The sequence below is a fragment of the Leptopilina heterotoma genome, unplaced genomic scaffold (assembly GCF_015476425.1).
Source record: "Leptopilina heterotoma isolate Lh14 unplaced genomic scaffold, ASM1547642v1 Lhet_81, whole genome shotgun sequence".
NCBI classification, from domain to species: Eukaryota; Metazoa; Arthropoda; class Insecta; order Hymenoptera; family Figitidae; genus Leptopilina; species Leptopilina heterotoma.
In genome coordinates, this window is record NW_025111185.1 from 2,798,323 (window position 1) to 2,814,012 (window position 15,690).

The 15,690-nt window shown below is 22.2% G+C and overlaps 2 protein-coding genes across 2 annotated transcripts; one reads left to right on the forward strand and one right to left on the reverse strand.

Moving 5' to 3' along the window:
- Positions 1–4,117: 4,117 nt before the first annotated feature.
- Positions 4,118–8,843, reverse strand: LOC122511215 (inositol polyphosphate 1-phosphatase). Its single transcript, XM_043626343.1, has 4 exons — positions 8,278–8,843; positions 7,821–8,094; positions 7,509–7,677; positions 4,118–4,705 (listed from the first exon to the last, which is right to left on the reverse strand). Exons 1-4 carry the CDS (start codon positions 8,488–8,490, stop codon positions 4,231–4,233), a joined length of 1,131 nt encoding a protein of 376 aa, XP_043482278.1. The 5' UTR covers positions 8,491–8,843; the 3' UTR covers positions 4,118–4,230.
- Positions 8,844–9,464: 621 nt separating this feature from the next.
- On the forward strand, positions 9,465–15,045 carry LOC122511290 (zinc finger protein 2 homolog). Its single transcript, XM_043626441.1, has 7 exons — positions 9,465–10,026; positions 10,110–10,357; positions 10,429–10,601; positions 10,707–10,865; positions 10,943–11,191; positions 13,310–14,512; positions 14,585–15,045. The coding sequence occupies exons 1-7, from the start codon at positions 9,788–9,790 to the stop codon at positions 14,912–14,914; spliced, it is 2,601 nt and encodes an 866-aa protein (XP_043482376.1). The 5' UTR covers positions 9,465–9,787; the 3' UTR covers positions 14,915–15,045.
- Positions 15,046–15,690: the final 645 nt, after the last annotated feature.

Consider the following 15,690-nt stretch of genomic DNA (forward strand, 5'->3'; position numbering starts at 1 on the left):
TTCTACATGTGACGCTCCACGAGAAAAGGGACCTTATTTACTCTTGTCATAAGGTCCCTTTTCTCGTGGAGCGTCACATATATAAATTAAATTGCTCTCAATTCAATTTTTAAATATATTCATCAAAAGAATTGAAAGAATTCAATTATTTTGAATATACTTAATTTTAATAAAATTCTTTAAAGAACTTCAATAATTTTCGAAACCAATCTTTAATTGAATTTTTCGAAAAAGTTTCATTATTTTGAAATATTTCTGTAAAATTCTTCATAACAATTTAATTATTTTTTAAAATTTTAATAAATTCTTCGAAAAATGTCAATTATTTTTTTTATAAATAGTACAATTCTTCGCAATAATTCAATTATTTTTATAAATAGTAAAATCCTTTGCAGAAATTCAATTCTTTTTAAAACAATTTTAATAGAATTCCTCGAAAAGATTAAAATTTTCAAATATTAACATAAAATTCATTTATTTTCTAAAGTTTTAATAAATTCTTCGAAACAATTCAATTATTTTTATAAATAGTAAAATTCTTCGCAAGAATTCAATTATTTTCAATACAATTTTAATAAAATTCATCTTCATAAAATTCAATTGCTTTCAAAATTTTCAATTAAAATTATTAAAGAAACTCCATATTAGTTTAAAAAAAATTCAAAGAAATTCTTCAAAAGAATTTAATTGGGATTTTTAGAAATTTTTATAAAATTCTTCGCGAGAATTCAGTTGTTTTCCTAAATAATAAAACTATTTGAAGAAATTCTATTATTATCAAATTTTTTGATAAAATTCTTTGCAACAATTCGATGACTTTCAATACATTAATTTTAAAAATGAAAATATTTGAAAAGAAAAATTATAAAAAAGTTAAGAAACAAAAAAGCAAACAACAATTAACTTCAAACTGTGAATAGATTACCGGAACATGTACTTTATTATTATTAATTATTATTTCAATTAGTTTCAACAAAATTATTGGTTCAATGAAATTATTAGTTCAATGAAATTATTGATTCAAAGAAAACTAATTCGAGTCAAGTAAAACATTATTTGAAGTAAATATTTATTTCACAGATATCAAATAATTGGTTATTTCAATCAAATAATTATTTGAAAGAAATTTCTTTTCCAGTATACGATACCAAAAATACTCTCAGTAAGTTTATTTTAATTTTTCTTATTATTTTTATTCTCCCAAATTTTGTGCAATATGACAATATTACCTTAATATTTTCTTGCAAATTTCGAAATATTGCAGTGCAATATTCAGGCAATGTATTGTGCTGTTTGGGTGATTATTAAGCTTGTAAATATAAATATGTGATATATAAATATATATTATGAATAATATATTATGTATAACAATAATTGTGAATGAAAATCGTTTAAAAGTGAATGTAATTGAAAGTATATAAAAACTTAGAAGAATATAAATTCTATAAGAATAATAATAGTAATAATAATAATAATAATAATAATAATAATAATAATAAAGGAAAAAGACATTGAACGGTGAATATAGAAAATGAAAATTTTGAAAATTAATAATAAATTATAACTGTTGTGAGTATTCGTATTTTGAAAGTTTGAATGTATTATGTTATATATTTAAGTATATTGTATAAAATTATAAGCGAATTATTATTCGATTAAATGCATTTTATGTAATCATCTGATTTATTTAATTAACTTTTATTCTATTTCTTTATTTATTTATTTATTTTTTTTTATTCTTCTCTTTTTGTATTTTTCTATTTAAACACTTTTTCCTTTTTATATTTTCTCTAATTCTCTAATTAATTTTCTTTCATTTCTTCCAATCTTTTTATTTCGATTTCTCCAGTTTAACCGAATTTTGAACGTTATTAATTTTTTTAATTTTACTGATTTCTTTTTTTTCATTTTATTATTGAAATTATTTTAGTCTAATTATTTTAACCTTTAATTTTGTAATTATGAAAATTAATTTATCAATTTTTATTAATAGGTATCTTTATTAATTTTTTGGAATATCATTATTTTCTTCTTTTTACTTTCATTATTGGAACAATTTTAGATTCATTATTTGACATCTTAAGGGCATTTGAACCATTATGACGTCACGGCTTTAGAACAAATGCTTTGCACAAACTATGACGTCATAATGGTTCAAATGCCCTTAATGTAATCATTTCTAATTATGAAATTTAATTTAACAATTTTTATTGGTTTTTTGTAATATCATTAGTTTCTTTTTTTTACTTATTTCATTATTGGGATAAGATTAGACTAATTATTTTTGAATTTTTTAATTTAATTTTCAATTTTGAAATTAAATTGATTAATTTTTATTAATAATTTTATTAACTTTTTTAATTTTGTTTTTTTCTTATTAATTTCAGTATTGTATCATTTTTAGACTAATTATTTGAATTATAAGAAAATTAAAAGAAAAGATTTTAAGATTTTATATAAATATTATTATAAATTGCATTGTATTTGATATTTTAGAAAATAATTGGTAAATTAATTAATAATATTAATATTAATTAATATTATTAATATTATTAATAACAATATTAATTAATAACATGGTAAATAATTTTGAAAAAATGAAACGTCTTGTAAACTGTATTTTTAAAATAAAAAAAAGCCAATAATGTTATTACTTAAGTAAAAGTGTTATATAAATATTTAAACCTGTTTAATATTAATCACAAAGTTAGAAGCTGACTTTAAAGTATTTTGCTTTTAAAAATCGCTTTCCTGAAAATTAAGATTATCCGCGAAGTTAATTTATAAATTGAACATTTAATAGAGGACTACTTATAAAGTAATTAAGACGTTACGTCATAATTAATATATTTCTATAATCTCTCCATGAACTTAAATTTGAATTTTAAATTAGAAAATACTGAAAGTATACTAATAATCTAATATTAATTGACTTATTATTTATTTGGTATTTTATACTTCCTAAATTACATATTTTAATTTTCAGTATTATTTTTCATTTATTATTTTATTTTTTTATTTTCTATTATTATTATCTAAATATTATTATTAATAATATTATCTAAATTTTCGACTCTTAATTTAATTATACGTTGCACAGAAGAAAAAATAACAAGATTTTTTTCTCAACGATAAATACCATTTTTATTCAGACATTTGATCCGAAAAAAAACATTTGAACAAAAAATAAATTGTAAATCTAAAAAATAAATATTTTTCATAAACGAAAATTACCATTATTTTTCAATCTATCGAAAGTTTATACCTTATACATAGGAAACGGGAAGCACAGCCAATATTATGGCGGTTTAACATTCATTGCACATTAATTCTACTTTCTCTAAAATTTACAATTACAATAAACTGAAAAATTCGCTTCATAATTTAATTAACATAAAAATATAATAATTAACATTATACTCAAAATGTTAATAAATAATTAAAAATAATATTAATTGTTAACTAAAAATAATAATAAAACCACAGTATTTTATATCACATATATAGGAGAAAATTATACATATATATAAATATAAGTACTTTCATATGTTAATTATAAACATATATCGCAGGAAGTTTATCATAACTTTATTAAATATATAGAAAAATATATTTTCAAAATTCTCTTTCAACGTTTTCTCAATGACGACAAAACGCTCTTTGAAAAATTGACACGATTCAAATATTGGTTTTCAATAATATTATCGAGGTAGAATTATTCTTTCACAAAATAAAATATTAAATTATGTCAACTATTTTTTTTCTCCATAAACTATGGGCGTCTAACATCACATATAGTATACTTATAGATTAATTAATAATCTTTTAAAAAAGAAATCCTAAAAGAATATCACACAGAAGATAAAAAAAAAATCACAAAAATAAAAATAGTTCTATACTTTTATAGCTGAATTACAATTTAAGAAATACTCAACTATTTAAAAATCTTTTATAATAAAATGAAAAAAACTAAAAAAAATATCACACAGAAGATAAAAATAATTCTATACTTTTGTAGCTGAATTAAAATTTTTAAAATTTATTCTATTTTAATTCAAAAATCTTTTATAATAAAAATCAGCTGAATTTAAAATTACAAAAAATAGTTTATAGTATAGAATTATTGAAATTAATTAATTGAAATTAAAAAACTAAAATTAAATTTAAAAAAAAGTTGAATAAAAATATAAATAAAATATTTTTAATTACGAAATAAATTTTCTTTTTTATCTACTGGAATAATGCTGCACATAGATTGCTCAATGTTTTCGAATCCCTGTAAGCTATTAAACCGCCTTTGTTACTTATTTCAGAATTTGCATAATTAATATCCACAAGTATTGAATTTGGCTTAGCTTGACAATTTTGAAAATCAATAATACCACCGCCTAGAGAACGTAATATCGCCTGTGGACCACAAGTGTCCCAACGATATGTTGTGCCTTTCGTTAAAATATACGCATCCACTTGTCCAGTAGCAACGCTCAATATTTTATAGCCAGCACCAGCAGCTTCTATTGGTGTGAAACCTTTTTCAATGAGTCTCGTTTTCATTTCATGACTCTCAAAACGACTCAATAAAACTTTACATTTTGAATTTTCCTCGAGATTATTATCTTCATTGTCATCGTCATCATCTTCTTTTTTAATTGAACAATTTTTAATACCATTGTCGAATAATCCCCAATAACAAGATCCCTTCCATCTGGAAAAAAAAAAAAAAATTTGATGATTTTTTATGTGAATTATTCCCTGGAAAAGTTATCTAGGTAATAAATTCTGTTTTGTTGTAATTTACATCCTTTCATGATTTGATTTACGCGTTAACAATAAAATGAACTTGAAATGGTGAATTGAATAAAAATTTACAACTTCTATCTAGAAGAATTTACAATTTCTCTTCTTGAAATTCGAAATACGACACTTTGTTTTTTATTGGCGATTAAAATACTTTTCGAATACTCGCTACTAGTGATTTAAATCGTGGATTTAAATCATCGATTTGAATTTGCAATTTTCTTTCTGTCGAAAAAATATTTTCCTAGTTTTGTCAAATGAACAAAATTTTCTTTATATTTTGTATTATCTTTTACCGAATGATAAATTCTACTACTGATTGATTTTCTATTTTAATACTTTTCTAAATTACTGTACACAAAAGAAATACAATTAAAATTAAATATTTAGTTAAGAATCAATTCTTTAATGTACAAAATAATACTTTTAATAAAAAAAAAATACAAACAGGCTTCGTACTCGTTAATTAATTTTTAAAAATTAGTAAAAATTAGCTATTAAAAAATTGTTTCTTTTTAGATAAATACTTTAATACCTATTTCTTTTTCCACAGTAATTTAAATAATAAATATATTTCAAATGATTTCAATGTAAAGCGTTTTTGAAATTTAATTCTATTTCCAAAAATTACAATTCTTCTGAAATTCATTCAATTTTTTGTTGCAAATTTTTAAATAAAATTATTCAAAACTTTAATCATTTTATTTCAAAATAAAAATTTTAATATTATTACACTTTTACAATAATTAAAGTTTTCAAAGATTTGAATTAAAAAATTTTTTGAAATTCAATTATTTCTAAAAATTTATACTTTAACGCTTCTAATATTCAATTACTATCTAAAAAAATTTTACAGAAATTCAATTTTAAATCAATTCTTATTAAAAAGATCTATGAGAATTCAATTATTGAAATACAAAATTAAATAATTTATTGAATAATTGAATTTTTCTTTTAAAATATTGACTTCTTATAAAGAACTTTATCAAAATTTTTAAGAATAATTGCATTCTTTTGACGAATTTTATAACTTATGAAAATAATTGAATTTTTGCGACGCATTTTATTAAAATTTTTTTTAAATAATTGAATTCTTTCGTAAAACTTTATTAAAATAATCGATTTATTGACAATCACTGAATTGAGGAAAATTTTCAAAAATTGAAATTTTAGCAAGAATTTAATTAAAATTTTTGAAAATAATTGAATTTCAGAGAAGAATTTTATTATTTTTAAAAATAATTGAAATATTCAAGAGAATTTTGATAAAAAAAATTGAATTTCGGAGAATTTTATTATTTTTAAAAATAATTGAAATTTTGATGGGAATTTAAAAAAATTTTTGAAAATTATTAAATTTCTTGCGAAGAATTTTATTACTTTGAAAATAATTGAATTTTGCAAAGAATTTTATTAAAATATCTGTAATTAATTGAATTTCGGCGAAGAATTTTGCTATTTATAAAGATAATTGAAATTTTGACGAGAATTTTTAAAAATAATTGAATTTCGAAGAATTTTATTATTTTTAAAGATAATTGAAATTTTGACGAAAATTTAAAACTTTTTTTAAAATAATTGAATTTTGGAGAAGGATTTACTATTTTTTAAGATAATTGAAATTTTCACGAGAATTTTTAAAAAACTTGGAAAATAATTGAATTTTTGCGACGAATTTTATTAACATTTTTTTTTTTTTTAAATAATTGAATTCTTTTGGGATATTTTATTATAATATTAAATATTGAAAATAATTGAATTTCGACAAATTTTTGAAATTAATAAAATTTTTACGAAGAATTTTATTAAAATTATTTCGAAAAAAATTGAATTTCAGTTACATTTTTGTTACAAAAATTTGAAAATAATTAAATTCTTTTAAAAAATTTCATTAAACATGTATTGAAAATAATTGTTAAATTGTCATAAACAAATTATATGAACATTTTTTTAAATAACTGAATTCTTTTGAATTGAATTTCAATGAAATTTTTAAGAATAATTGCATTTTTCGAGAAATTATTATTACCTAGTTATGCAAAATAATTGAATTTTTTAAAACGAATTTTCTTAAAATTTTAAAAAAATAATTAAATTCCTGCGAAGAATTCTCATATTTGAAAAAATAATAATTGAATTCTTACGAAGAATTTTGTAAAAATCTTTTTAAATAATTGATTTTTTTCGAAAAATTTCATTCGAAAATTGTGTTTTAAATAATTGTATTCTTGAAAAGAATTTTCTTATTTATGAAAATAATTGAATTCTTACGAAAAATTTTCTAAAAATCTTTTTAAATAATTGACTTTTTTCGAAAAATTTGATTCGAAAATTGTGTTTTAAATAATTGAATTCCTCAGAAGAATTTTCTTATTTATAGAAATAATTGAATTCTTACGAAAAATTTTCTAAAAAACTTTTTAAATAATTGACTTTTTCGAAAAATTTGATTCGAAAATTGTGTTTTAAATAATTGAATTCATAAGAATAATTTTCTTATTTATAAAAATAATTGAATTCTTACGAAAAATTTTTTAAAAATCTTTTTAAATAATTGACTTTTTTAAAAAAAATTTCATTCGAAGATTGTGTTTTAAATAATTGAATTCCTACGAAGAATTTTGTAAAAATATTTTTAAATAATTGATTTTTTTGCAATATACGAAAGTAATGGTAAATTACTAAATTATAAATGAAACGTCAATACTCACAGTAAATCTCGCTTTTCATAGAATGGTTGATTGACAACACCCATAACGGGTAAACCTGTGCTTTGTAAATAAGCTCCAATCAAAACGGTAACGCAGTGTAAACCAGTTAAATGCAAACCTGACTCTTGATCTATAGATTCATTTCCATTAATGTAATCAGCAGTGTTGTCTGAAATGATGGCAAATATTAAATTAAACAGATCCTTTTTTTAAACAATTTTTTACAAAATTAAAATTCCTACAAAACTAAAAAAATGTCTCTTTCAAAATTCTAAAGAAAATATAGATAAAATGTTCCTTTTTTCTTTTTACCAATTGGATCCACCCATATGCTGAGATCGTCGATAGCAATTTCAAAATCAGTTGGTACATCGATTATATTAATAGGTACATCAGTTAAAACAACATCACGATGAACTTCTGTCGATAATAAATGAGCCGTTCTATCATCGTTATCTAATACTTTTGCTAATAATTCCGTTGTTTCTGCTAAAGTAGGACAAACTTCAACTGTTATTGTTTCGCCCAAAGTATTGCTGAATGTATTATTCTCCTCGCCTTTTATCATCTTTGCAAGTTCTGGAAACTAATTTTCACTGTACAGGTTTTCAATTAAAAAAACTAAATATTGCAACACATTTTTTTTTAAATAAATAAACCAACTATATTTTTTAAAATACTGTCTAAAAATGCAAAATAGTAGATAGAATAAAAGTAGATACTAAATTTCCAAAAAAATGTTTTCTCTTGTCAAAAAAAAATTACATACCTCAATGCCAATATCATGTCTTATTGTTTCCTGAATGAGAACATCGGCAAGTGTTTTAAAATCTTGAAAAAAACGAGGATTCTTTTCCTGACTTGTTTTCTCTTGAATTAATAATTCAAAAAGTGATTCATTCTGTCTACATGCTCGGGCAATATTCGCCGCTTTCTCCGATACTTTTAATAATGATCTTAACAATCTGCTACCATTCTTCATAATTATAATTTTTTTTTAACTGCGATTATAATCACTCGCGAGATAATATTATAGTCGAAATTATTCCTTTTTCTTCACAATATTCTATAGATTTAACAACGAAGCCCTAGGAACGATATATTGCACAACAAAATTTATCTCTCGGTATTGATTTTTCTCCTTGGGGTTTTATGCAGAATTCACATTTGCGCTTTTTATTGTAGACGACTTGACCTATCTAATAATAGTTTAATCGCGTTAAATTATTTAAAGCAATTATTATTTATTTACATTCACTCTATTATACTCAGTTCCAGGATAATAATACTGACAGCTGACAGCCGCTGTTTATAGTGTTTTTCCCCGAATTTAAGCCCTAATTCACATTTTCACAATGCTTGAATTTCTAAATTCAAAGAAAATAGAAAGAGAAATAAGATTAAAATAGAAAGAGACGGAAAAAGATAGATTATTAAGAAAATATGATAATTGTTTAGCGACTTCTGTTATTTAATTAAAATAATTATAATTAACTATCAAGGCAAAAAAACAAACGAAACAAACATTTCATATAATTTTTGAGGTTAGCTTGTGAACACGACTTTAGGTTTATCTATTTTTTTCTTTTTCTATTTTTCTTAATCTAACTAAAATTCTAACCTAGAATCGAAGATTAAATAATTAATTAATACTAATTAGCAATTAGTAATAGAATAATTAATTTTCTTTCGTACTCGTGAGATTTGTCAAATAATTTCCCGCTTTTTTTTCAAAAGAAACCTGGATTTACACGTAAGCAACGTAAATCCGCACGTAAAAATCGTTAGGACCGTAAGGACGTAATAAAACATCGACATCTTTAAAATTTATCATGACGTCACAATTTTTTTAATAAAAAATTTTAATTCGTTGATTCTCATACCCTGTGGAGCTGATTGGCTGGTTTGGAAAGAATCGAAAGAATTTACAATACTAACCTAACTTTAGGGCAATTATGTTGCTGTCAAAATGTCGAGATGAAAATATCAACTGTCATTACAGTACTTGCAAATACTTTTTATGGCCCTGGTACTTATTATCAATTACTGGAAAGCTAATTGTTTAGCTTTTATAATAATCACAAATGATACAGTAGTGTTTTAAAAGTTTAGTTTGCAAAATAAAACATTATTAATTGTTTGTAATTGAAAGAGCATCGTACAATTCGTATACATGAACACGGACATGACAAAGTAGTTGAATAGTCTTTGCGATTATGACTTTATTTTATTGAAGAAAAAAAATTTATTATCAAGTGCAAAAAATAATTTTTTTTGAAATGGAAGTTGTTGATACTCGCAAAACAACCGCAAACAAAACGCAACAAGGTAATTTAAAGTTGTTTGCCTGTCCTATATGTGTCGAACGTTTTACAAGCGAAAAACAATATTATGGTCACCTGAGGATTCATACGGAGGAAGTTTTATTGTCTTGTGATCAATGTCCAGAATCTTCAATTAAATTTGATTCTCTGGGTAAATTGCAAATGCACGAAAATTTATGTCATAATATTGTCAGGTAAATATTGAAATAATATTAAATAATTATATACTTGAATTTAGATTATAACAAATTGTTCTTAATGGCATTGTTTTCATTAGACCTTTTAAATGTCATGAATGTGGATTATTGTTCGATCGAGCCTCTCAATTAGAATATCATCAACGAAGTGTTCATCTTGGTGAAAAATCTCATATATGTCAAATATGCGAGAAAGGATTTTTTCGTAAGACTGATTTACGAACTCATTTAAATATACACCTTGGTACGAATGTTAGTATGTGTGAAATTTGCGGAAGAAAATTTAACCATGTGTCGAATTTAATTAGACACAGCAGGACTCATGCTGGTAAAAACATTTAGATATTATTTTTTTTCAAGTTCGTTTATCACAGTAATAATTAAATGTGTTTTTTTTAGGCATTAAACCATATCCTTGCACTGTTTGTGGTAAGCGATTCACTCAAATAAGTTCTTTGGCGAGACACAAAAGAATTCATGAACGTGTACCAAAAGGAAAAAGTGTTAATTCACAAAAAGTTATTAACAGCAATGATTATAATATAAATCATCACGAAGTCGAAGTAAACGAGGTAATTAAAAAATTTTTAAACTATTAATCAATAATTATTAATTAAGAATTGAATTTTTAGATATTTATATTTTCATTTAAATTTACAATAATCGAAATATTTTAGATTACTAAAGACGTTGGAACTAGCGAACGAAAAGTGATAAAACGTCGTCACTATTGTAAAATTTGCGGAGAAAGTTTTCAGTTTGCGGTTCTTTTGAGAAAACACGAGAAGGAACATCTCAATAGCGCCAATATTTTTGAATGCAAAAATTGTCACAAGGTAATATTTACTTTGAAAATTATTAATTATTTATCAAGTTAATTACTTATCAACTTTTCTATTATTTTCTTTTGTAGAAATTTCAAAATCCGGAGGACATCAAAGAGCATAGTTGTAGACAGGAGGCTTTTACTTGGACACCTGAGGACAATACTTCTACATCTGCGAATATATCGAAAAAAATTATTTTTGAAGAAAAAAATGATTCTCAATACATTGATAATGTAGATATCCAGTGTCATTCAATATTCTCCAAAGATTTAATACCGGAAGTTAACGCAAATGAACAGAATGCAGAAACTGTTCTTTATTTTAAAGCAAAACAAGTAAGACTATTTTTAAGTATTATTATTTTTAATTATCTTCTATATTAGTAATCGTTGTATTCTGGTAATCTGTTTGCAGTTTGAAGTTAGTTGTTTGCTTTATTGTTTCCTAACTTTTTTAAAATAATTTTTATATTCAAATATTTTTAATTTAAAAATTAATATATTAAGAATCATTGAATTCTTGCAAAGAATGTTGTCCAAAAATTGGAGAATAATTGAATTCCTTCGCAGAATTTTATTATTTATGAAAATAATCGAATTCTCGCGAAAAATTTTAAAAAATCGTAATTTTAAATTTTTTTGAAGAATTTCTTTGAATTTTTTTAAAAATAATGGAGTTTCTTTAATAATTTTAATTTTAAATTTTAAAAGTAATTAAATTTTATGAAGAATTTCTTTCAAGTTTTTAAAATAATCGTGTTTCCTAATAATTGAAATTAAACATTTAATTATTTAATTTTATTAAAATTTTTAGAATATAATTAAGTTCTTCTCAGAATTTTATTACAATTTTCTAAAATAATTTAATTCATTCAAGGAATTTTATTAGCTTTTGTAAATAATTGAATTCTTTTGAAGACTTTTCATTATGCATTTTTGAAAATAATGTAGTATTTTGAATAATTTTAATTGAAAATTTTAAAAATAATTGAAATTCTGTAAAGAATTCAATCATATATGAAAAAAATTGAATTCTCGACAAGAATTTGTTTCAAATTTTTGAAAATAATTGAAATTCTCTGAAGAATTTTATTATTAATGAAAATAATTGAAATCTTTAAAAGAATTTTACTTTTTATGAAGATAATTGAATTTTTAGGAAGAATTTTATTAAAATTTTTGAAAATAATTGAAATTGTTTGGAAATTTTTATTATTTATGAAAATAATTGAATTATTGCGAAGAATTTTATTAAAATGTTTAAAAAGAATTGAATTTCTGCGAAGAATTTATTAAAATTTTAGAAAATAATTGAATTCTATTGAAATTTTTTATAACGAATTAAGAAAAAATTGAATTCTTTCGTGAAATTTTTTTAAAAATAATTAAATTTTTGCAATGAATTTTACTATTTATAAATAAAATTGAATTGTTTTGAAGGATTTATTAAAATTTTAGAAAATAATTGAATTCTTTCGAAAAATATTATTAAAAATTAAAGAAAATTAAATTCTTTCGTGAAATTTTTTTGAAAGTAATTGAATTTTTGCAAAGATTTCATAACGAATTAAGAAAAAAATTGAATCTTATTCTTTATAAAAACAATAATTGAATTTTTGCAAAGGAATTTTATTACTATTTTTAAATATAATTGAATGTCTGCGTAGAATATTTTATTATTTGTGAAAATAATTCAATTTTTTCCAAGAATTATTTTAAATCTTTGATATAATTAATTTACGCAAAGAATGTTATTATTTCTTAAAATATTTAAATTCTTACAAAGAATTTTATTCTTTATCAAGATATTTGAATTCTTGCGGAGAATTTTATTAAAATTTTTGAAAATGATTGAAATATTCCGACGAATTTTATTGTTTAAGAAAATAATTTAAATCTTCAAAAGAATTTTATTTTTTATGAAGATAATTGAATTTTTAGGAAGAATTTTATTAAAATTTTTGAAAATAATTTAAATTCTTTGCAAAATTTGATTATTTACGGAAATAATTGAAATCTTGTAAAGATTTTTATTCAAATTTTTGAAAAATAATATAATTGTTTCGATGAAAATATAAATTCTTTGGAGGAATTTAATTAAGATTGTATTGAAAATAATTGAATTTTTAGGAAGAATTTTATTAAAATTTTAGAAAATGATTGAATTCTTTTGAAAAATTTTATAACGAATTAAGAAAAAAAATTGAATTCTTTCGTGAAATTTTATTGATAATAATTGAATTTTTGCAAAATATTTTACTTTTTATTAAAATAATTGAATTCTTCCAAAGAATGTTATTATTTATGAAAATAATTGAATTTTTTCAAAGAATTATATTAAAATTTAATTGAAAATGTAAACAATAAAATTAAATAATAATAATTAGAATTATAAAAATAATTATTAATAATAATAATTTTTTTTTTAATTCATAATTTTTTTTGTATTTTCAGATGACAAATATTAATCTGGATGAATTTGAAGAAGCATCTTCTCACTTCTTTAGAGATAATGTCATGGAGTTGGCTAATATTTCCGATTTACTTGGTATTTGCAACAATGAAAATGACGATTTAGAAAAGGATGTCGATACTCTAAACACTTACACCGGGGTAAATGATATATTACCCGATGTTCCGAGACTTTTAGAAACTGAAATTTCACCGGAAGATCAAATTGACATGAGAAATTATGTCTCAAGAAAGCAATTATCCAAAGAAAATATAAAATATAGACAAATTGAGGAAAATAAATTTACCTTTAAGCCCGACAATAATTTCAAAGATAATTTATTAGAATTTGAGGAAAATAATACAATTCAATATTTTTTAAATACAGAATCACAAGATTCGACCACTGATCTTGAATTGGAGTCCGTTGATCCTAAGGAAATTCTAACAGAAAATGAACCAACACTTCGTCTCGTGCAAATTGAAACTGGGGAACAATTCTATGAATTGGTAATGGATAATATCACCGATAAGACACAATTCCAAGATCTCGGGACATTGGAAAATGTTGAAGAGACAACGGCAAACGAGTCTGTGGAAAATTTACAAAATTTCGAATTTTTCCGAACAGAAACACAAACAAATTTTGAAGTTTACACCGAGGGGGGTGTATTCGAGGATTTTGAGAGAAGAAATTACGAAACGTGCGCCAAAGAATTCTTGGAATTAGTACAACCCGACAAGCAAAAGGAAGGAGAAATATGTCACGCTGAGAATGGTGATCAATTTTTGGAATTAATCGAGGATCAACATTTTTCGGAAATTAAAGATAAAGTCACTGACACTTTAAGAGAAGTGTCGACTTCATCTTCATTTGTCGAAGAATTTGAGAATTACCCAATTTCTCAAGCAACAGTTTCAGAGATAAAAACTACAAATAAAAATGACAGCTCACCGAAGGAAAAAAATAAAGAATTTCATTGTTATGTGTGTCAAAAAACTTTATCTTCTAAATACAATTTTACACAGCACATGGGAATTCATTACGTAAATCATCAACGTTTTCACTGCAAAGAATGTGACATATCCTTCGCATGGAAATCAACTTTAAATAAACACAATGAAAGTACTCATAGACCAGAAGGACGTCAATCATATGTCTGTAATATATGTCCAAAAGTTTATAACAATCTTTCACAAGTTAATGTGAGTAATAATAGCCATTTTTGAAACATTTGGTTATTAAATTCTTTATAAACACTTTAATTTTGTACACAGGAACACATCAAACGAGATCATTTGAAGGAAAGGAAACACGTTTGTCCTCTATGTGGAAAATCATTTTTTAAGAAGTTTGATTTGAAATCACACTTCCGAACGCATACTAATGAAAAACCCTATCAATGTTCATTTTGTGAGAAGAGATTTCATTATCAGAGTCATGTTATACGTCATGAGCGTATTCACTCGGGAGAAAAGCCTTATATTTGCGACGTATGCCAAAGAAGTTTTTGTCAACGTAGTTCATTGAAAGCCCATAAAGCAAAACATCGTCTCAATAAACAAGATGCGAAGAAACAACAAAAAGACAAAAACGAACTAGAATAATTTTTTTATACTTAAGTTTCTATTATATTATTATTAAAAAATGGGTGATAAGGGAATAGTTATTGTAAAATATAGAGTATTTTTGATCAGATCAAAATTCTTAAAGAATAAAAATATATTTTCATTTTTTATTGTTTCGTTTTATTAAAAACTAGCAAATGTTTTGCGCACTAGCGCGCGGAACGTGATATTCAATTTATTATTATTCTGCAAATTACAAAATTTTTTATTTTCAAATAAATGAATTTTTGAATAATTTCAGATTCAAAACTTTAAAAAATTCACTTATTAAGTACATAATTAATTATTATTGTTTATATTTTCAAAAATTTTAATATAATTCAATTCAATTATTTTCATAAATAATAACATTGTTTGGAAGAATTCAATTATTTTTATAAATAGTAAAATATTTTGCAAAAATTCAATTATTATCAATAAAATTTCATGAAAGAATTCAATTTTTTTCTTAATTCGTTATAAAATTTTTCAAAATAATTCAATTATTTTCTAAAATTTTAATAAAATTCTTCATAAACATTCAATTATCTTTATAAAAAGTAAAATTCTTTTGAAGATTTCAATTATTTTCTTAAATAATAAAATTCCTCGGAATATTTCAATCATTTTCAAAAATTTTAATAAAATTTTCCGCAAGAATTCAAATATCTTCATAAAGAATAAAATTCTTTGTAAGAATTCAAATATTTTAATAAATAATAACATTCTTTGCGAAAATTAATTATATCAAAGATTTAAAATAATTCTTGGAAAAA